The sequence below is a fragment of the Oenanthe melanoleuca genome, chromosome 2, assembly GCF_029582105.1.
Source record: "Oenanthe melanoleuca isolate GR-GAL-2019-014 chromosome 2, OMel1.0, whole genome shotgun sequence".
Taxonomy (NCBI): Eukaryota; Metazoa; Chordata; class Aves; order Passeriformes; family Muscicapidae; genus Oenanthe; species Oenanthe melanoleuca.
The window spans coordinates 113807120-113830292 of record NC_079335.1 but is presented as its reverse complement, the minus strand read 5'-3'; the positions used below and the strand labels follow the sequence as shown (position 1 = coordinate 113830292).

Here is a 23173-nt window from a genome sequence, read left to right as displayed (position 1 = left end):
AAATTAAACAGTACCTGGTTAACCTGAACAGCTGATGTGATTTAAGTATAAAGAAGGTAAAGGGGAGGTAAATACTGATATATGGCACCTTAAATTCCTTACTGGAGTAGAGCTTCTCTATACATTGTTCTGCTTTTATAATCAACAGCTACTGTCTACATAAGTGAAAAAAGAAGAAGAAGTAGAAAAAAAAAAAAAAAAAGACAAAGCCTTCCAAGCACCTGTCTATAGTCCTACTAACTTTATCACAGGTTTAAAAATATACTAATTCTATTCAAGTCCAGTGGTCTCTAAGCCTATTTATGTTTAATGCTACTAGTCTTCTTTCTTTTCAGGGTATGCAACAAAAGTCAAAATGGAAGCTTTCTTGCTTGTTTCCTTCCCAGATAAAGATAACTCCCTGTATTTCATATGGGAAGCACATCACCTGCATCAAGGAGCAACAAAATGACAAATCTGCATTCCATCCTCACAGACATCCAGTACTACTCATTATCCTCTCAGCACATAATTATGCAGCAGGAGAGTAAAACTCTGACAAACACTTTTGACACCTCAACCAATCCTTCATTCTGTTTATAGAGTGGTCTTTTACATTATCTACATGTTAAAATCTTAAAGTCAGAGGCAAAACTAAAATACTATTTGTGACAGTTGTGAAAAAGGATAAAATCACAAGTTCATCATATTGTAATTTTTTACCAAGTACACAAGGAGAAGCAGCACAAAATGAAATGCACATTTTTTCAATCAATGAATTAGAAATCATTTTGAGGAACTCAACAATGAGGAACACATATCTATCACTTAAGAACATGGAAGGGTGAGTAGCCTTACTACAAAACAGAAGAAAAGCAGCTTTTAGAGTTAAGGAGGATTTGCTTGCTGCAGGAGGTAAGACACCTACCCTCATCTTCAAGAATTGCCCTCGTTTATTTGCAAAGAGGAAGTAATCTGAATTACAAACCATCTCAGTACAATTGGTAGGGCAGCAGTAGCTGAGGCAATCCCTATCTCCCATCAAAACATATAGTAGCTTTCTAAAGTGGCTTCATAAGTTTCCTTCAGTCACCTAACTTAGAAAGTAGAAAGGTTTCCTCTTGCAGTACCTTTTTCACCATGCAAGACAGAATTCATTGTAACATCTTCAGATGCCTGAGTCAGCCCCCAAAAGCTCCATCTAAAAATCCAGCAGAATGCATCCTGCAATTTGTGGGACCAACAGTGGACACTAACATTTCTTAGAAAGGCCTGGTCATCTGGCACTAAATCCTCAACAAATCCTCTACTGAGAGACAAGCTGCGATTTCTTGTCCATTAAAATCCGTTTTATATATAATGCTTTGTTTAATTCAAACAGAAAATAGGTACCAGAAATCAACAGCAGCTCCAGATAATAAATTAATTATTAATTTGGTCCTGGACATTCAAATGAGAATTATTGTTTTGTTCAGAAAGTCTTTGTATTTGCTTAGTCTTACCCATTTCTAGATACTCACTGTCAGACACTTGCCTTTTATTAGCAAGGCCAGACTTTGGTGGTTCCTCTACTACGTGCACAATAGCTCAAAGTTGCTTTCATTGTAATTGCTGTCCAATTGATTGATGACATTGGATTAAAAGCTACAGAGGAAATGTAATGGCTTTGGACCATGTCATATATTATCCCTTTTTTTTTGGTGTGAGAATCCAAAATAAACTCAGGCATCCTGCATGATATGAAAAGTTCTCCTTATCAAGAGTGATCTTTGATCTACTTTTTCTGTAAATCAAAAATATTTCAGTGAGATTTTTATTTTTTTTTAGAAACAGTGAATATGATCTGTGTTCCTTTACTACACAAGTAAAGTCCTTTAAATTCTCCCTCTACAGGCCAATCTGATTACACAAAAGAATACTGCCTGGTACCAGAATGGCAGAAAATAAAGCAGGTGGATGCCCCACAGCAGTGCTCACAGCCAAGCAAGTAAGAACAGCAATATTGGAGCAGCACATCTGCTATTGACTTTGCTGTAATATAACCTTTCCAACACTATCTTCAGATCCACACTCGTGTCTAGCTCCCCTGCAACTTGGTTTGCACCCTTTTCTTTTGGTTTGCACCCTTCTCTTTTGTTCTGCATTTCTTTCTGTGCTTCCTGAGGTGGGCTTTCCTCCTGAAGTGCCGTGGTAGTGCCAGCCTGCAGCCTCTGCAGGGGCAGTGTGTCCCTGACTGATGGCCACAGAGCAGAGTGGCAGTGGGAGGCAGAGGCTTTTTATTCCTATGCCTTGTCATTATCTCTCTGTGTATTTTTTCTACACAACTGTATCATATATATTTCCATGATCTGGCTATACTTACTGCATGCAGCTCCATCAGACAGTCATTCGGTGCAATATAATTCACCCTCAGCACATAAAATAAACTGGTCATAATATTATATGGGACTTTTCCAATTGATTAATCTTTTCAGTGAAGTGTAGAAGAAGTTGCCTACTACAAATTCCTTTAAATAGAAGATAATGACCTAAAATACACCTGTATTTCAGGACATTATCTTCCATGTATATGTATATGTATATGTATATGTATATGTATATGTATATGTATATGTATACTTTCTTCAAACCCTATCCTTTCTCAAGCTGAGAGCCTAACCTGCTTAAAAATTTGTCCCTGCAAACACTGGCCACTGCAGAAAACACAGTGTTGTTCTGAAATATTTTGTACTTTAACATGAATTAGATGTAAGGGACAAAGAAACTAACATCAGAGTACCAATTATTATAGGACATTAATCATGGTTAACTCTTCTAATTTTAAAATTAAACTGAATATTCAATATGTCAACCCTTTGGAATATCCAATCTTTATGTTCAATCCTAGTCTTTTTTTATAATTTAGAGAAAGGTTTATTATCAGGAAGCATGTCACTGAACTATTAATGTAATCAATCCCATTTTATTTTCAAACCATTCTTGTACTTGACTTGACAAAATTAGATATGATAAGATAATTGCTATAGTTTGGTTAGACTATTCACAGTACCACCAGGAGAGTGGAACAATGTTACTCTGCAAAACCTTATCTTGGGGTCCAGGCTAGAGACATGGCAAAGAAAGAAGACTGAGGAATGATAAGGCACAAACCCTCTATCTCTGTATTGCTAGTTCCATTTCAGCTGATATTAATAGCAGTTGAATAATTATCACAGGGACAAGCAGTGCTGACTGCAAGTGAATGAAAGTGCAGTCTCAAAATTTCCAGATACAGAAATTCCTGTGCTAAGGCTGCTGCTGCCTGTGACACCAACTTGAACTTCCAGAGCATGGAAGTATGGCATAGCCAGAAGGCAATATAATCACTGTACCTATTGGGTTCTTTTCCCAATCAGAAATGGAATGAGACAGCCAGGGAATGCAAAGTCTGTTCACTGCTGTGCTCTGGAAGAGAAGGCAATCTACTGCTTTGAGCTAAAACTTCAAAACTGGGCAGCAACCAAAATTAATGAGTTGTACCACACATACTGAAATGCCTGTTAAACTTGGTCTTGTAAGCAGGTAAGCATAATTTCAGGAAGTGTATAATCACTTTGTTTTGTGTATAATGTATATATGTATGTGTATAATGTGTATTTGCATAATCACTTTTTTTTTGGTAATTTTATTGTAAAGGAGAGTTTCTGAACATGAAAATGTACAACCATCTGGGGCACCTGACCTCCCAGCAGATCAAGTCTTGCTAATGTTTGAAAAATAAAAAGGAGCATTGGAAAACATCAAAGGATCAACTGTATGAAAATGCAAAGAATTGTTTTTGCCTCGCCCCAGAAGGTTATAGAAGGATGCAAAGTATACAATGCTGAATTTTAAAATAAATGAACTTTATAACTTGTGCAAGTTAGGGTAAACTGCTACTAAATACAGGCCTTTCAGGTTGATTCTGCTCTCTAGGAACACCATAATGTCTTTTAAGCAAAGTTCCCAGTCTTCCTTCTATCATTTGCATATTTTTTGAGTGGTATTAAGGCTGACAGATAACTATTTATTGTTTGCAAATCTTCAGGAAAACAATAAACTTCAACAAAAAACTCAAATGAATTCCGCAGTTTGGTTAGGTTAAGAAATTATTGATAAACTATGTTGTTTAAGAAATGCTGTTTCTAGTTCCAGAAATGTTAAATACAGGAAAAGATACAGTGTCTCAGACTGTCAGTTGGCTCACTACTGGAAATTACTACTCTGAAGAGTTCAGACATCATTAAAGGTGATATTAATACAAGACAGTCATGCTCCCTTCCCTTTCTTTTTCTCCTGTCTATATCAAATCAGGAATCAGGGAAGAATATGACCTCACAGGTAACCTACTTTCCTCTTCTGCCAATGCAGAATCTGTCTGTGTGATACCACCCATTTCTGAGAGCATTTCAAAGCCTGTTTTTAAAACATTCTGATCGTTTTTCCTTTGTAAATTTTGATCTATTATTTTACAGTCTAACAGCTCCCTGTTAGTAAGGTTTTCCTGATAGTCAGCCTGAAGCTCTCTCTCATAATTCATTCTCTTAACTGTAAATTTCTTTATTCAGATTCAGTTCTATTTATGCCACACCAGACTTAATCATTCTTCTGTTATTATAATATTATGTTTAGAGCTAAAATAAAATTTTTTCTTCCAATTATTTCTCTTACTGAAAGACAAAATCTTAAACCGATGTGAATACCTACATTATAGATTATTTTTGCCCCAAAATATCTGTTTGTAAATTTCTGAAGTTTAATTTATTTTATTCTCTCTTTGTTTTTGTAAGTATTCATAAATGAAACAGTGTATTTTTATTTTCCTTGATATTTATATAGCCTACTTATTCATTACTACCCCTGAAGTTTATTAGGGATGCTTGCTTTCTCTTCCAGACTAGTGAAGATATTAAAAAAATACACTATGCAAAAAATATTGCAATAGAACAATCTGTCCTCTTTGTAATTTTAATACCTTGAGTTTACTTGGCTTATTTTTCCTCCCCTATAGGTAACTCATACATATAAAGTGTATTTAAGATTTGTAGAATTACATTTACCTTCCTAATATAAGTTATTAATAAGTAGCACAACTCTTCTCTTGAGAGTATATTACGTTGCAGCACTTTTTCATTTTACAGTAACATCAAATTAGACTTTAGTGTTAAGTATTGCAGTTATGACCTGACATTTACACAGACACCTTTTCCTTCCCTTTTTCTATTTTCTATTGACTTGTTACAATCCACAATTGCATTTGGAAATTCACACCTTTTTTTTTTTTTTTTTTTTTTTTCATTTAAGGCAAAGCCAATCTTACTTTAAATCACTGCAAAAAAAAAAAAAAAAAAAAAAAAAAAAAAAAAAAAAAAAAAAATTAGAAAGTGTCATTTTCTCTGTCCCTGCGACGGCACATATGGCTTGCCAACTCCTTAAGGAATGATGAAAATGTCTAGAACTCCAGACAATAAAGGCAGGATTCTTCTTCAAAATCACAGTCATTTCACAATTACTTATGGTTCACACAAATTGCACCCTGTGTTGACCCAGACTGACTACAACAGCTATAAATAGCTTGGATTCAGTGCTCCATAAACACATGGATAAGGCCACATCCAAAGCCACACCTGGCCCAATAAACCCCCCTGTAATGGGAGCACACAACCTGAGTGGATATGAAGCAGCTTCATGGAAAAGGGAATACCTGGGCTGACCCTGTACACAGACAATTTATCAAACCCATGGCTTTTAACATGCCTCTCCCCCTGTATTAACAGAATCCAAAACCCCATAACACAGTAGGGAAAAGTTCACTGATGTTAAACTGGTGATAAAATTAAGTAAATAAACCACTCAATGCTAATATTTTGTGTCCTATTATCCCATGTGCTTTTACAGAAGTCCAGGTAGATTCTGTACTTGATCAGGGTCTCTAATATGTAGCTGAATGGGCATTATCTGCACTGGAAATGCCAGTGTCACAACTGCAACAGTAGGGTGGCATTTACTGTAATGCTGCAAAACAAGAAAGTTCTAAGAGATAAGTATTTCTTTTCAGTCCCATTCCTCTAATCCAAAATTTAAGTAGAAAAATTTCCTAATAGAGAGAAACAAAACCCCTAAGGAATTAAATTAAATAATGCTTTGCAAACACTTACAGTCCATAAATCTGTGGAGCAATTTCCAGTCGGTTCAGATGCATGTACAGCTCAATATCATGTTTCTTCAGCAGATGATCCTGAATTTGATTTACTTTTGCTACAATAGCAATAGATGGCCCCAAGTCCTGTGGCCTTGCAAAGGGCGTAGGTGTTATCATCACATCTTTCTCCTGCAGACACAGAAAACAGGGTGAAGAAAAGAACAACCCATGAAGCCTTACTGTCTAAAGAGATTGTGTGCAGTAGATTTCATTTGTTGTAAACACTGGCTTCCAAATAAATATAGTAATAACTCATTTCTTTTACAGCAGAAGAGGAATCTCAAGTATCCACTTCTGCAGAAGGTATTGTGGGATTCCCCTTCCCAGGAGTGCCAAGGAGTGCCTGTCATTCTGCACATCAAATTTTACGTGCATGCTTTACTTTTCATGCTCTGACAAAGTGTTGACAGCTTTATTTTAGCTTTAATATCAGCAGTCTGAGTCAGTCCAGAATAAAGCAGATGAATGGTAACTCAGTAGAGAATATATGCCCTCAGAGGACAATAAATTGCATACCAAATAGGAAGTAACTTATTTTCAAACAATCCTTTCTAAACAGGCTCCACTTGCACAGAAAATCTGGTGGCTTTACCTTAAAACCAACACAGCTTTGATAAAGCATTAGAAACTTTTAAAGGAAAAAATAAATAAAACAATGAGACAGCAGTTGGTTGGACCTGAGGGCTATGCAAACTATGCCATGATCTACAACACAACACGCATCAAGTGAAAACCAGTGGAGTATTAGCATCCTTGAACATGATACTGCTATAAATTCATTCTTCTTGCAAAAGAGTGAAGTATTATTGAAAAAAAGACAAAATGCTACAAAGAAATGCAGCAAGTAATGAACTGCACTGAATATGGAACATGTAAAAAGGAGAATGAAAAATAAAAGAAGACAGGTCAAACCTATCAAGAGAAAGATGGGGAGGCAGGGAAATAGAGAATTAAGCTGTTAGGAACAATGTTAAGGTTGTAGAAAAGGGAAAATTGAAATGGTAAGAAGAGAAGAATTTTGCAATGACTTTGCCACAATCTGTCATCATGACCTCTGACTCAAAAGCTTCACTTTGAGAAATAGTTGTGGTTTTTCTACATTTTTGCTCACTGTACTAATAGAGAAGCATTATCCAGATCAAAGGGTTAATAATTTCAGGAGACTTTATTGCACTTTATATTGTTTAAATACAAATTCACTTGTTTCAATATTGAGAAAAGAGCATTATTTTCAACATTCAATAACAAAGAAAGATTGTTTTTGTTGTATAAGCTATTCCCAATGTAGTTTCCTATGGATATTTCAAAATCAGTTACAACATGGTTTAACATGCAAATGGACAGTGAACATTTAATAATGCCTACCAAAAAGTCTATTTTTTGTGTTGATCTTCTTTGCTTAAGTACCTTTTCTTAATTATTTGATTTCTGTACTGCAGAAGATATGGTAGGATGTTGAACAGTGATTTCAGGTAATATGTTTCTATTTAAGGACTTGATTGATTATAAATTGTATCCTAAAATCTGCTTAATTGTTGCTTTGCTATGGCAATTGCAGCAAAGGGACTGATCTGTCTATTATAGTGTGGTAGTTTAACCATGGTATTGTGGTACCAAGACATACTCATTTAAGATACTCCAGCAAATCACTTGACAAAAGCTCCCTCAGACTGTCAAATAAAGCTCACTGATATGGCATATATTTATTCCAAATCTTTGCTATTCTATCAAATAGGAATTTAAAATAAAACATCTAGTGTCTTAGAGGCCAACAGGCAATCCTGTTACTTAGTCAAATACCAAAGTTCTTCACAGCTGCAGGTACATTGAGAAAGGATATTTCTCCTACCTTATTTTTTATATTATTCTATTAAATTCTTTCTTACCAAGCTGGGCAGCCTTCTTTGTACCCTGAATTTTATTTCTGCATTGTATGGCTATTTCCTATAATTTCGCACCCATTTCATATAGTGGTCGTATGCAAGAATGCAAAATATTGAAAATAGGCATCCATTAATCTTCTTCTGTACAGAAAACCACCCTTAAAGCATGATATGGTAATATTGCCTTATTGTTAAATGCAAGTTTATATTATTTTTTTTCAGAAACAGGGACTAATCATAAAAGTCTGTAGCTCTATGTATTTGTAGACTGTGCATGCTCTATCATTTGGCACACATCTGGGGTATGAACTTTATTGTGGTTTATTCAAATTGACTTTAACTTCAGCTTGACCACTTCATGCATGCATAACTCTGATGACTCAGAAGACTTGTGTTTTTAAGCTTTTCTTTATTATAGGCATAAAACCTTATATGGAAAGCTCAACATCAGAATCCCTCTGCTTATTTGAACTTATAATATGAAAAGACTAGCTATTACTCACTTTAGTCTTTACACCATTATAGCTGTCTGTGGGTTTCAAGCCATCTTTACAAAATTACAAGACAGATTATTAAACTCTGGCTCAAGTGACTAAAGACTGTGAATATCAAAACTAATGCAAGCTTCCTCTGTGCCAAAATTGGAGTTATTTGTCACTTGCAGCATTTGTGCACCTTGGCATAATGCAGCACTGACACATTGCTGACTGTCAGACTGACTGACTATCAAACATGGCTAAGTGCGTCCAATAGTATACGCTGGCTTGCCGTTTCTAAAAGCACGAGATAAGTAAATGGTATCCATCAAAATGCAGCTTATCAGCATCTCAGAAATTAACCCTATTAACAGAAATCTTCAAGGCATGACAGAATCTGTGAGGAAGCAGCTGCAGCCAATAACAAAGCCTTGCCTGTCCATGCCTCCTGATTCGGTGCACTGCACCAAGAAGCTCAGTGGATGACTAGAGTGCAACAAAGTCTTGTCTGTTGTTTCCTCTCCTGCTATTTGGTTGAGAAAATGACAATACCTCTAGTCAGTTGAAATTGCTCCAAAAATCACATAGCTGGTGTGAAACAAACAGCCCAAACAGAAAGATGCTCAAATAAACTAATAAAACCAAGCCGCCAAAATGTTTAACTAGAAATGACTCACAGTGCCTGTGCCCAAAGCCAAGTGGACAACACAATACTGTCCCCCTGCTCATACTCACCACATAATTATTTGCCATGTGACAGAAAACACCCATTTTCTTTTTGTGAGCCTTCAGGTCTTACAAAAAGATGTGAGTTCATGTGTTTAGTCATCTATTACTAACATGAAATATAAATGATCAATACTAAAATGATGTGGTTCACAATAAAAAGAAAAAATGAGTGACGGCTCAGAATGTGCTATATTGTTTACAGGAGAGCACCAGATTAATCCCTTAGAAAAGTTTAAATACAAATACCAGTGAAATGCACCTGAAAACTTTAGCAGAGTATTAGGAACAGAGTCACCAAGTCCTGCCACAAAATATTACCTATCACAGCACAAACTGGAGTGGCTGGTAGGCAATACTAACACAATTTATGTGTTCATGCATTTAGGAAACAAATGCTACAGCAGTAAAGAGAGGCTAGGACATAGCACAAGAATAAACTGAGGACAGATTTCTCTCATTAACCACTAGGGAATGGAGTAGCTGGAGAAGCTCCTCTAATGGCAGCTGGGAGTAATGGAAACAACTGTTAGAGGCTGTAAAATGTAACATGTCTCTCAGAGCACAGGCTTTCATTGCTTTCTTCCTGAAGATTCACACTTTACCATGCAGCTAACCCCCAAAGTCATGATTGTAAAAGGCATATGTACAAGAAAGGATTATTAAAGATTATACATGTTTGCAAAGAACAAGAACAAACAACTAGATATTAATCCATTCTCTTTGCACTGTTAATTTTTTATGCTATGAAAGGACTGGAAAGGGCAATGTAAACTTTCACCTTCTACCCAAGTATTGCAATACGTAAGCAGACCTAGTTATTCCCTGGAATAAACTTCCACCTCAGACTTTTCCACCTCTGTCACAGAAATTGGAACAAATACATTTGAATACACTGAATTTTGAAAAGCTACACTCAGAGAAACATATCTCAGCCTTGTTATTGAAATAAAAGTGCCTATGTAGTAACTTCATAAAATTTGTATCTCATATGCTTTATGCCTAGCTACTGAAATTATCTAAAAATCCAAATAATTTATAACTGCAGATAGTTTAGGCTAAGACGCCAATGCTCCGTATCTGATAAAATATATAATATTTTAAATATTTAAAGAAATAGATGGTTTTAAATGAGTCTTTGGTGAACAACTTTTTCTTCATTAGACTGACAAAACTGCCATTCAAGCTAGTCATCCCTAATCCCTACAGGATTAGGTGCACATATATGAGCATCCAGAACCAACTGAATTCTCATTAAGTTTCTGTTAACTCTAGATATTCCCCTCCATGTTCCATGTGAAAATGCTGAAGTGAATCAAACTGCCACTAAGTTTGGAGCTCAACTCTTTCAGGATATGAAACATTGAAAGTCTCAGCAATATCCATAATACTGTTAATAATATTTTGCTAGAGACTCCATATATATGCTTCATCACACAAATAATTTTCCAGAATTTAAAAAAAAAAAAAAAAAAAAAAAAAAAAGAGAGAAACACGAAGTTGGAAAGAGACAAGAAAAGAAGTAGACAAAGGAAATCCTGAGCAACTGACTGAGGAAATTGTCCTTCCTGCCACACATGAGAAAATTCAGGCAAGGATTAGATGGTCTCTAGAAGGTCCCTGTAAAGGAGAGCTCTGTATAACTAAACTCAGAACACTGCAAAAGCTTTTTTATCAAAGCAGCAACATACTAAATTCACTAGTGTCTGCACAGATACACAAGAGATCTGAGGGCACACACATTCTCTCATTTTGAATATCCTGAGGATAAGAAGAATAAATTGAAGGAAATGGAGTGATTATGTCAGGGAAGATACACCCTGACCTTTGACAGACAGTCTATGGTTGAAGTCTTGGTTTCACAGCAAATTGTATGTAAAATTCACGCCTTAATACTTTACCTATGAGCATTTATTTAACATGATATTTCACAGGTTTGGGAACACAGATGTGCCTATGACAGGCACTCTTTCAAATGCTATGCAAGGGCATCACTTATGTACAGAAATATCTGTTTTTGTACACTTGGCTTTTGATTACCAAGTGATCATTCAACAGATAGGAACTCTCACCTGAAGACATTCCACAAGTGCTTTTGACCAAATTCTGAAGAAACTCTAAAGATTGTAAACTTGTTTTAGACTGCTTTAACCAAGTTAAGAGATGTCTAGTTAGCTTTAAATAACATCAATTATATTAAAATCACATTTGCTTAAAAACACAGTAAGTACATTTTAAAGCACTATTTACCTTTTGACTGTCATGTTCAAAAGTTGAAAACCAATGTTCTGCTGTTTTCATAAGACGTGTGAACATTGCACTGAAAGGGAACAACCCGGAGACTTGGTGTTAAATAACAGTGTCAATTACAAATAAGAGCAAATTGAATGTAAAGAAACTTGTTAAAACTTACTAGGCATCATGTTCCAGATATTCAGGATTCAAAAGAACTTTCATTTCCTCACTGAAAAAGGCAACAGTGAACAATCCAAATGTGAATGTTTATTTTTGGTCAGCGTTCTGCATGTACTATTATGTATTTATAAGCCAACTTTCATATAAAGTGCAAATGAGAAAACTAGCCTTTTTAATTAAAAAGAGCAACTCCATTGAACAAATGAAGTCTTTCCTTTTTATAAAGATCAAAAACAAATTAGCTGCCTTGTCTGCACTACAATGAAGTAACCATCTAATTATTCCAAATAACAAATTACTGAATGTCACAATGTATTATTTGAATATGCTTGATCTAGAATAATTGATTGCTGCACAATCTATCACTGTTTATCCCAAACAAACAAAAAAAATATGGTTACTGGTCAAATATGCAGTATCAAAACATTAATTTATTTTGTTTTAATAGCCTGTATTTTTATTGTACTTTAACAGCAATTAATCAGTGACAGCACCTCTTTTCCATCTACTTTGCTGCTTAGCTCTACTTTTTCAGTAGGCATGGAACAGAATGCTGTACATAACACATGTTTATTTTAAGTTGCTTAGTGCTGAAGAACATCTTCTAGGTAATTTTAGGATATCTAAGGACAGACATTGAATAAAAACACACACTTGTAAATAATCATCTTAATGCTTAACTGCCTTTGGGCAGTCACGTTGAGGAGTGCCTACAGAGATTATATTATATTGCACACATAATTAAATTCATTTTTATTCACTGCTGGGCTCCATTGTGCAAAAAACCAAATGAAATGTCCTAAGTATCACAAGAACAAAACTAGTTTATTTTTTAATTTTTTTAGTAAAAACGAAAGCCTTACATATGGGGCAAGAATAAAAGCAGACAAGCATAGGATACAATATTTTATATGTATGACTCCATGCATACACACATACACACTTCTGAGTGAAATGGAGGATCAATAGCTAAATGTAATGTTACTACCAAGTTAAAGAATAGTTGGATATCACAGCTACAACACTGCAGGTGATGAAAGAAATATCAATCCAAACAATTTGTCTTCAATGATTGTTTCCTCTTTTAAGATATGAGGAAAGAGAGCCAGTGGTAAGATGTCCACTCTATGAGTGGAGCTCACTAATCTGTCAACTCTCTGCAGTGACAACACCAAAACCACTTCTGGCAATAAGGATGAGGTGAAACTGCAGGTAGTTATGCAAGCTTTGAGATTAAGGTCTTGCTTAGATTTCTTGTCTCCGCTTTTTTCACCAGCCAATGTCTGTGAAGGGGCCAATGTCTAAATCTCAGAAGCTCTAGTAGGAAAGACAAAATAAGGACATTCCCATCAAAGCACAAAGGATGCAGTGATTTCTGATACTAATTTATGAATGACATATAAAGAATTATGGAGCACATATTTATAAGCTATAGTTCAGCCAACTTATTTTTTAAAGAAAGCAGATTCTTATAAAAATAAAATGCAATGCTTGCCTGGGTTGTGCTGCTTCACTGGCATGTGAAAAAGCCTGGTGGTCACAATGTAGGATAAAGACAATGGGAGCTAGAAGTTCATGCATGCCCTAAACATAAAAGGAAAAGCAAAAGTAGATTTAGATTTTCCAGTCATATAATAGCTCCTAATGCACAGCATAAGGCAGACAGCAATATTAGGTACAGACTAACTAAAAGCATGAACATTCATTCACACTGTTAACAGAATGGTTTCATAATCAATGGCTTTTATTTTAAATTCTGATTAAATCCAAGTGTTTATTCTTCTATAATATATGGAAACAAGTTAGTCTCCCTTTTTCTAACACAACACACAACAAATTGGCAATGGTAGGCAACCCTGCACCTGGCAGTTTACTTCAAGATCTGTGTTCATAAATATGAATTTTATTTATGATAATTATAATAATGATCTACAGTACAGAGATCTGCAATAGGGAAAAATTACAAAATTTAAAATTATTTGATATTTTATAATGTTCCAAAACCATAGATAACAGTAGGCTCCAAAGAAGACAAGGGTAGCTATTTGGGAACGAAAATGAAGCTTTCATTTCAAAAGACATGAGAATTAAAATGATGTTTTGGGTTTTTTTGGTTCTCTTTCTTTAAGTTGTTATGTCAATATTCAAAATAAACTCATTAAACACAATGCATAGAAGACCTGGTACTGTTCCACTCCAGAGTACTACTTATATATGTAATGTATATTAAGATACAGAAAAAACATAGAAATAGGCATAGAAATAGGCAGGAATCAGAACAAAAAATGGGTGGTCCCCTGAGCTGCTCTTCTGTAAATGGCTGGGTTGCAGCTCCAAGCCAGGAAGCCTCTGCCCTTGCTTTTGCAGCCCCCGTAGGGATGGAGAGACATGAACACTGCAAGTGTTACACGCTTGTGAGCTACCCTGCTGCTTTGCTGGTACATCAACTGATATTCCATACAGCATCTGAGGAGTGTTCAACACCTGTAAGTTATCTTATCAGCTTTATATGCAGTGAACAGATCCATTAACTACCAAAACCCTTGAACTTTTATAGGAAGTAATGGGGGTTTTCCTTGAGTGGCCTGAACTGACCTGAGAGGAAGCCCTCTCTATGCCATTTACTATTCTGAGAACATTTGGACGCATAGTTTTTGACAATGTTGACAATAGCTTTGGTGATCTCTCTGTATGCCATCAACTGAAATCCTAGGAAATTTAGTTTGAATTTCTTCAGGACTGAGATGACTGTCAGGGCCTCCATGGCAGGGCTGAAGTTTAGAATGTTAGCTTTCCCTTCCTATTTCTGAATCTTTAGCAACTACTTTAAAAGATGAAGCCTAAAGAGAAGTAAGTTAGGAAAAACAAAATAAACCAAATACAGCCTTTTGATTTCAGAAGATGATGTAAAACACAACAAATGGGTTAGATTACAAGTTGTCAAGTTTAGATTTCTGAAAATATTATGGTCATATCAAAGGAGAAAGGTCCAGGATTAGACAATATATAAGTGGCAAAATGATTTAAATAACCAGGATTGTACTTTCACACATACAGCCCTCGCTTAATTAACAGCTTCACATCTAATATTTTATTCGCCCTGATATACTAAACATGAAATAGGAGAAATGGAAATGCCAAAAAACTTGACTATCTAAAAAAAACTACCACCTAAGCTGTAAACATATAAGAAGAAGAAAAAGAAAGAGGACATAAAATAAGAATTAGTTATAAAAGATAAAAGCACATCACACATTCTTCCAACATAGTAATATAACAACTCTATAATAAAATAGAATCATAATGTGGCTGCCCACATATAACAAAACCAAAACAAACAGATGATGAAATATCAGGATTTCAAAAAGATACCTCTGATCTTTCAGTTAGAAGAGTACTTCAAATGTTTAGAGATTTTTAGCTTGGCAAGAAAAGCTACCAGTGTAATATGCATACACATATTTTTTCAATGCTACAGTTTACTAAAACTCTTTAGTGTTAATAAATAAGTTGACAGAGCTCAGATAATTTTATGACACTTCCCAGCTACAACGAAATATTGATTTCATAATACAGTCTATGGTTTAGAAAGAAAACCAGAATGATAGCATTTTTACAATGACAAGTGAATCAATGCATTTCAAAATTATATTGACTTCTCTAAGGGCAATCAAATCATGAACAAACAATAGTTAGCCTAGTGATTCAGCATAATTTTCACTATTTCCTTTCATTGTAACTAGGACCAGAATTTCGCCACCAGTCTCACAGAACTCTTAGAGTAGCTTTTACATATTCTTAAGTACAATACACTATTCTCTTTAGATTTTATATTTACAGCTGCTATTTAAAAATTCAGTGATCCCAGGGAAGATTCTGCCTTTAAAAGCAGTAATACAGCTCCACAACATTCTACTCCACTAGACTGGGGATACAAATATATTTTTCCTCTTCAAATAAAATGTTGGCCAAAAAACCCAGAAACCCTACAACAAAGACAACTTGCATGCATTTATGCATATTAAACAAACATTATTGATTGCTTCTTGTAATACTATATGCTGATGCTATGTTATATTTTCAATAGAACGTTGTAAGTATGCAAATTGTCAAGGAATTGTAACTTTTCCAAATATTTTGGAAGATAACGTTAGATAGGGACAGATGCTGACAGACAGAAGTATCAGTCTTCATTCACTGGCCAAGTTTTATTATTCTAATGGCAAATGTATCTTTTGTATGTGGTCATAAAAATAAAACAGGAATTCTCATGGATGCCAACAGGACCAGTCCCAAGGGTGGAAACTGCCTATGAAGACAAGCTCCTTAATCTGGACTTTGTATTCAGGTCAGTGTGGAGACAGGAACTTGGAGATGATCTGCTACTGATGAATTAATGGTAATCCTCATTATTTTCTCAAAAATATGCCAGGCTTTGCTGTAGTGAAAATTATTATTATGGGAAGTGAGGCATGAGTCTGGTAAAAACACTACATCAGGGAGACTGACTACTAGCTAGGTATGTGATAAATGTTGTCTACAGACTATTTCTTTTCAGCTAATTCAGAAAAGGGTAAGAATGGATAAAAAAACGTTATCTAGCAAGAGAGGAGCATGGGGACAAAAAAGGACAATCTTACTAATAAGCTAAAAGGAGCACTGTCTTTTAAGAAATCCTATCAAACAAACCCATTCTTTTGAAATTAGGGAAGAAAAAAGCAAGGCTTCTAATAAAAGCAATACATGTCCACAGCAAGAGAGAAAAACCACAATAATTTACTATTTTGTGGATTTGGCATAGCACCACAAGACCAGGCTGATATATTGAACTTGCTTTGTGAGGTTAAATACACAGTTTTTCGCGATCCAAATTAATTTTATTTTCTGCACTTCCTTTCCTCTTCATCCTGTAGCAACCTCTTTCTGGAACTACCACACTACTGATGCACACTAGTTGAAAACAGAGGTGAAGAAGTTTTCTTTGTCAACAGCCTGTAGGCTCACAAAATTGAACCTGTTCTTTTATCTGCCTATGTTCATTTAGCCCACCAAGCAGTCTTTATTAAAGCTGAGGCATCAGGCAGTCAAAGTTCATTAATACCATTTATATAATCTCTGCAGTTTCAATTAACTCAGCAAGACATTCTACTACATGATAACAGTCTCATTAATTCAATAAAATCCCATAACTATTGACAATATGGTCTATGTTAAACGGGGTGTCACCTAGTAGAAAATAATAGCTTTAACAGCTTGTGATGAAACGCAATGCTTTTTTAAAAAAAATTGATCTGGCTAAATATTCTATCCCTATATAGAAAGGTATTATTTCTTGGTAAGGAATCAAGAGGATTTTAAATATGAGCAGAGGGTAATTAAGTCCTTTTAAGTCATATCAAAGAGTAAAATAATTCTTCTTGTACAATAAATGATAGACTAAATTAGCTGGAATGTGTTCTTCCATTTTCCCATCATCAGTACTCTGGCCTTTATTCACTAGAAAGGGGAGGATGAATACTGCTAAGTATTTTTTTAGCAGTGCCCTTCAAAATGCAGCTCCTAGATCTCATTTTTATTGTTCTTATGCAAGACTATTCCTTGCTCACTGTCTGTCAAACATGAGAAATAACCAGTTGATAGATGCTTCATATGTTTGATAACTATATAGTCCATTTTTTATATAATCAGCAAGAAATTCTTCAGAAGTAAGTGCTCCTTCAACTCATGAGCCCTTTGTTTCCATGAAACAACCCTATTTCCTGGTTTGAGGACAGGGTGGTCACATACCATGCCTGAAAGCGTAGATTTTTTTATAAAAATCTTCACATTTACTGAATCTATGCATTTTTGCCATGACAAATTTTGTATCTACCTGAAGTTGGCTCCTCTACAGTTTACCCTTTGTTGATGGACACAGAGTTCTACTCAGCCTACAGATAATTGTGAGAAGAAACAAATACAAATATCTTCAGTTGATACTCTGCATATTGGTCTTGCTGTATGAATACAGCATCACGTTTACTTCAAAACCTTCAGAACAAATGTTGAATTAATTGACTTACTAACTGTGGATGCAGACTTAGTGCAACTCAGGCTTTCTTTACCATTTTATCAAAAATGGTTTGAGCAGACTGTCCAAGTAACTCTGTTGTAAGTGGTATTTTGTAGCACCCTTATGCTTCACTCAAGAGGATTTTGTCAGCTGCATTGTACTTGGATGCTACAAGGTTAGATAAAGATCTTTTTGCTAGCATACTACATGGCTTTAGCACTTTGGGGAAGATGTTAAAATATTATATAAAAACTTAAAATAGTAAACTTTGTCTAAATTTCAGAAGTCACTATGCTTTTTATTCAGTACCATTTTAAATCCTGCTGTGTGCTTTATGTAAGCAGAGAAAGCCTTTCTTTGTTTTTTTCCTTTCTTAACCAATGACAAAGATGTTTATAAAGAAATCTGAAGTTACAAAACTTTGCAACCTTAAAGAAAACAACTTAGGGTACTGTGTTATGAGGAAAAAGCATATGTTATTCAATGAGCTTACTTACCAACCAGCTGACAAGCAGCTCTTTGATTACTTTAGCATTATGATACAACTTCAGATACAACAGAGCTACATTATTGTCAAACCATATAGAAAATGTTGAGTCAATGAATGCCACCTGTACAGTACTTTCATTACCTGTTTATAAAGCAACTGCTCATTTTCTCTGGCGTAGCAGAACAGAACATCTGTAAGAATTTTCCTTACATTCTCTTGCTGGAAATACTGCATTTCAGGAAAGCTGAAAATGAAGCAATACAGCAAAAGTAAATAGAGTGCACAGAATGCCAGTTGCTGGTCTTCTGAAGAGGTTTTAGGTAAGAGCATCCCCCTTAGTCAGAAAGTCTGCTTTCCCACTGCTCTGTGTTGCTAAAGCAAAATAATTCTAATGACTTATTATATTTGTTTTGCAACCAAAACTATGAACCATGTTCTTTAATATACATCAGTCTGCTGCACAGGTATGATGATATCACAGTTATATTTAAGTAACTAATCCCTTTTAATCTCATTAAAGCTAGACATCTGCAAGAATGAAATACAATGGAAGAAATGGAAGAATGGATGAGAGTATGTCAGAAGATGCACATACACAAGGGTTCAATATTTAATATTTGAAAAAATATTATAATTTAATGACAAGATTATTTAAATATCTCATAATTGACATAAGAACCAGTACCCTAAAATCTAGTATCTATTTCTGGTATCTGTTGCAATACAATGAAATTAGACATTTCACTGACTTTAACAGCTATTGCAAATAAACTGTACAGATATAAAACAATCTGTCTGGGCAAATATCCTGAGTGAACCAGAATGAAGTGGACGTTGTGTGAGAATAAGGAAATAAGCTTCTGGGAAAATCCTGTTACGTGCATACTGGAAAATGTAAATATTTCCAATCTGTAACTACTATGAAACAACTCTCACCTGTGTATCCTGCTCCTTGACTGTTGGAGGTAGGAAATAGAATAGTTATGCAGGACGTACTTAAAATAAGAATAAGTGTACAAACAAAGGTGTTTTCATTGCTACTGAAGAAGTAACTAGATGGCAAAAAATGCTCCATAAAGCAAACACCCCAAACCACATTGCTCCACAGCTATACAGAGCAATAACAAATAAAATCTGAAAGGGTACAATACTAAAAAGAAAGGAAATGGTAAAATTGGACAAAGAAAAGCAGAAGAATACTTAAAAAAGGTAACAAAGGTATGTCTCAGCCTAGAGTGCTGAAATAAAGGTTGTAGTATAGTCAGTTTTAGAATTAAATCACTAAATTAGAATTAAGGTTTGAAGTATGATTTCTTCAAATAGATTTCCCAGGTCTGAGCTATGATGCTGTACTTCAGACTATATGAATTTAAGGCTATTGTAAAGCCTGTCACAGAGAAACAATATAGGAAATTAGAATAAATTACTTCAGATAAGACTATTAATGTTGCTAATCACTGTGGTCATCTCACAGAGGTGATGACAGGCAAGCACAGAAACAGAACTAATTAAGGCTGGAAAAGTGCTTTGAAATCCTTGGATGAATGAGCTGAATCAAGAGCCAAGGCAGAGGAGACACTGTGGCTTAAACACAGTGATGCTGAAGACCTGAGAGAGGCACTGGGATGAGAGGTGTAAGTTTTCCTGGCACCTGGTGGAGGTAATGGTAGACCAACATTTGGGAACTTGTATGCACTTGTACTAATCACATTACTGTAAAGGAAGGACACAGCTGAGACCAAAAGTGCATTACAGCAGATGGCAATCGACATAATTTAGGGGTTTGAAGAGATTATTTCTGAAGGACTGTTATTCAAGCCTGCCCTATCAAGTTTAGGAAGAGAAGACTAACAAAGAAAACTCAAAAAATACACAGAGATATCTGTGAGGATCTAGTAATACCAGAGATTGTGACAGAAAGGATAATAATGAACTCAGGAATAAGCTGGCTGAAGTATTAATTATAGTAAATGTAAATAGAAGAGATCATGAGGGAACTATCAGTTCAGGATGGATTTTTATGGAAAATGTCATTTTATGATTAAAGCTCTGTTTTAAGAAATATAGTATCCTCAAATCAGCAAGGTAAGAATGCCTTTCATGAGCATCAGAATATTACATTTAATTACATCTCTGAGAAAACCTGCATAAGTACATGGGAATTTTCCTGGACTGTTTTACCACAACTCTACAATTAATCAATGGTGCATTCAGGTCCCTACTTTCTAAAAGTGAAGATCAGCATGAGTCACATACAGCTTTTTAAAATACTCCTTTAGCTGATTTAGGGGCCCCTGCACCAGAGGCAGTCAGAATTTGACACAGAAATTTGAAGAAACAGACTGGCAAATGAATAAATGAATGTACAAAACAAATTTGGTGGCAGATAGAAATGGGGATCATAATCAATGGATTGCTGTTTCTTACCATCTCTTCCACATACTTAGGAAGGATGTAGCTGTCCAATGGCTTTCCATTGCTGTTTTTGTGTTGGCAGTTTTTATAATTATTTTTTTCTTATTTGGGGGAAGGAGAGTTTGGGACCCCAGCACCCACCACTACTTATCTTCACACACTTTCCATGATCCTAAACTGTGATTGTTACTCCTGAAGCAGAAACTAAGTAGACCAATATATAAAAAATACTACCACAAAAGAGAAGAAATCAACTTGATCTGTCTATGGGGAATGCCCCCTAGGCATGTCTGTTTCTTAAAATACTGGAGAGAGAAAGAGGGTAATGAAATCTCAGCCATTTGCAGCCCTAGATGTACACTGCAATGCCAACAAGTAACCTGCCAATATGCTGATTTATATTGCTGCAGAATATTTTTTAAAAAATTTAAAAACATTGAACACTAATGAGTTGGGACTAACTTAACAATATTCTTTCCTACTTGTAAATACTGGAAGCTGTTATTTTTATGCAACAGGCTGAAAATTGTATGTAGACGTTATGGTTTGGGTTTCTATCACCTGACTTTAGGAAACTAAAGTTTTGCTAGGTACTAGTGAGCTAGAAGTCTTTTATAATTACTGAAGAAAACTGTACCTCTCCACAGTGTGATTCATCAGACAAAAACTATATTTATACTTGAGGAAGAGATGATTTGTGTCCTAGACTTCTACAGGTACACAGACTCTAAAGCATGATTAACCCACCTGTGAGTATCTGGCTTCACAGACCCAATAATTAGGTGAGATAAGGATTCTCAAAATGCACAGGAACAAACACTCACATGTGAACAAACTTTATTCCAATTGCCTTTAGATAGCAAAATCCTTAAGTTTAAACCAATTTAAACCAGTATCAATTTAGGAACTTAACTCTAGCCACTTTTCCTTTTTATTGTTATTATACTTCAGGGAATTCTAACAAAAGCATTACAGAGTAATTTTTTTACTGCTTTGATAGCTGGAACTCTGGTTTGCTACTCTGTGTGCAGTTAGCTTCACTCTCTACAGGATTATATACTTGATGCTGTGGGATGATGGAGGACTAAACCAGATGACAAAGAATATAAAAACATTCATTAAATAAAAAACAGCAGCTAGAAAGTAGTGATTATGGAAATTGAATAAAATAATTATTTTAACCTTTAATAAAAAGCATTTTAAATTAATGATGAATTTTAAACTTTTAAAATTCTAACTCCAGGGATTTATTTAAAGAATGTAAATGAAAATAGTGAGTTTTTACATTCTAAAGCCACAGAATGAAGAACTTACTGCTTCTTAAAATAATTATAATTTGCAAATAGATACATAAGTATATGTAAAAATGCATACTATGTTTTATGATTAGACAAACAACAAGTAAACATATAAATTGCATGTAGCTCATTACATACATTCATGTCACTGACACATTTTGCTTCTTCATTGCTTGACTTATTTTGCTTTTGATGACACAATCTATACTACTAGTTTCAAGCAGATATTATTTTGTATAAATGCATAGATGAAAATTTTCTTTGTTACTATTACTGATATTAGTGAATACTACTCTGCCATTTGCCACAGTGCAACCTGCAATTTGTGTGTGTATACATATATATTTAAATAATAGCCTTACATCCACCATAACCTCCATACAACTTTTCATTCTCCAATTATAGTTTAGATACATACATATTTTAATCTTAGAACATCCTGAACTGTTTCCTTTAACAAACAAAAAATGCCATCTGTTGTGAGAATGCACATGAAAGTATACTCAGATTTTAATTATACATCTCATGGCAAAATACATTCAAGAATGGGTCTAGGGACGGACACGTAAAATATTCGAAAACCAGACTGCAATGATTTCTTTTGCCTGACTTGGTTCCTGTAAATGAAAATGTGTAAGCCTGGGATTTGTAGAATCTACGACTATCATCACTTTTTTCAAGTTATAAGGAAAAATATTTGCAATACAGTAAAATTTCACATGGTCGCAAACCAGTAATTGAATTTAATTACATTTACACATTACTCAATGCTTGCACTCTGAAAAGAAATATTTTCAGGAACTGAGTGTTCTAACTCAAACAAGTTTCTAAACAGGAATGACCTAAGGGCCAAGAAGATGAACACATAATCACAGTAATATCAGGACAAATTTTAAAAGGCATATATGACAAATAAAACTAGAATAGTGATAAATAAAAATAGAAGCTCTCAACTTCTCTACTTGAGTGACATTTCTCTTACTAATTATAAACTGCTTTTTTATTATTGATTGTATTAAGTATTGAGAATTAGGAAAGTAATCTGTTTGGTCTTTCATTATGATCATAATTGAGCTGAAAGGCCTTTCAATTTCTCTTATGTTCTCTTTGCTTCATACAGAAAACTACTTTAAATTTCACAAGTAGTACATCTCCTAATATCTTAATTTAGAAGAGCTTTTCTTCAATGATACCAATAAATCTCCAGGATTTAATGTTC

General features: G+C 34.8%; 1 protein-coding gene across 5 annotated transcripts in view; it reads right to left on the bottom strand.

Annotated features, from left to right (window-relative positions):
* The window catches only part of TBC1D5 (TBC1 domain family member 5), a 311013-nt gene that overhangs the window by 112735 nt on the left and 175105 nt on the right, over nt 1-23173 (bottom strand). For all 5 annotated transcript variants that reach the window (XM_056483375.1, XM_056483373.1, XM_056483377.1 and 2 more), the window contains 5 exons: nt 18383-18485; nt 13195-13283; nt 11698-11748; nt 11535-11604; nt 6156-6328 (listed from right to left, as the gene is read on the bottom strand). In XM_056483375.1, the coding sequence (XP_056339350.1) occupies nt 6156-6328; nt 11535-11604; nt 11698-11748; nt 13195-13283; nt 18383-18485 (486 nt within the window). The remainder of the gene's footprint in view (nt 1-6155; nt 6329-11534; nt 11605-11697; nt 11749-13194; nt 13284-18382; nt 18486-23173) is intronic.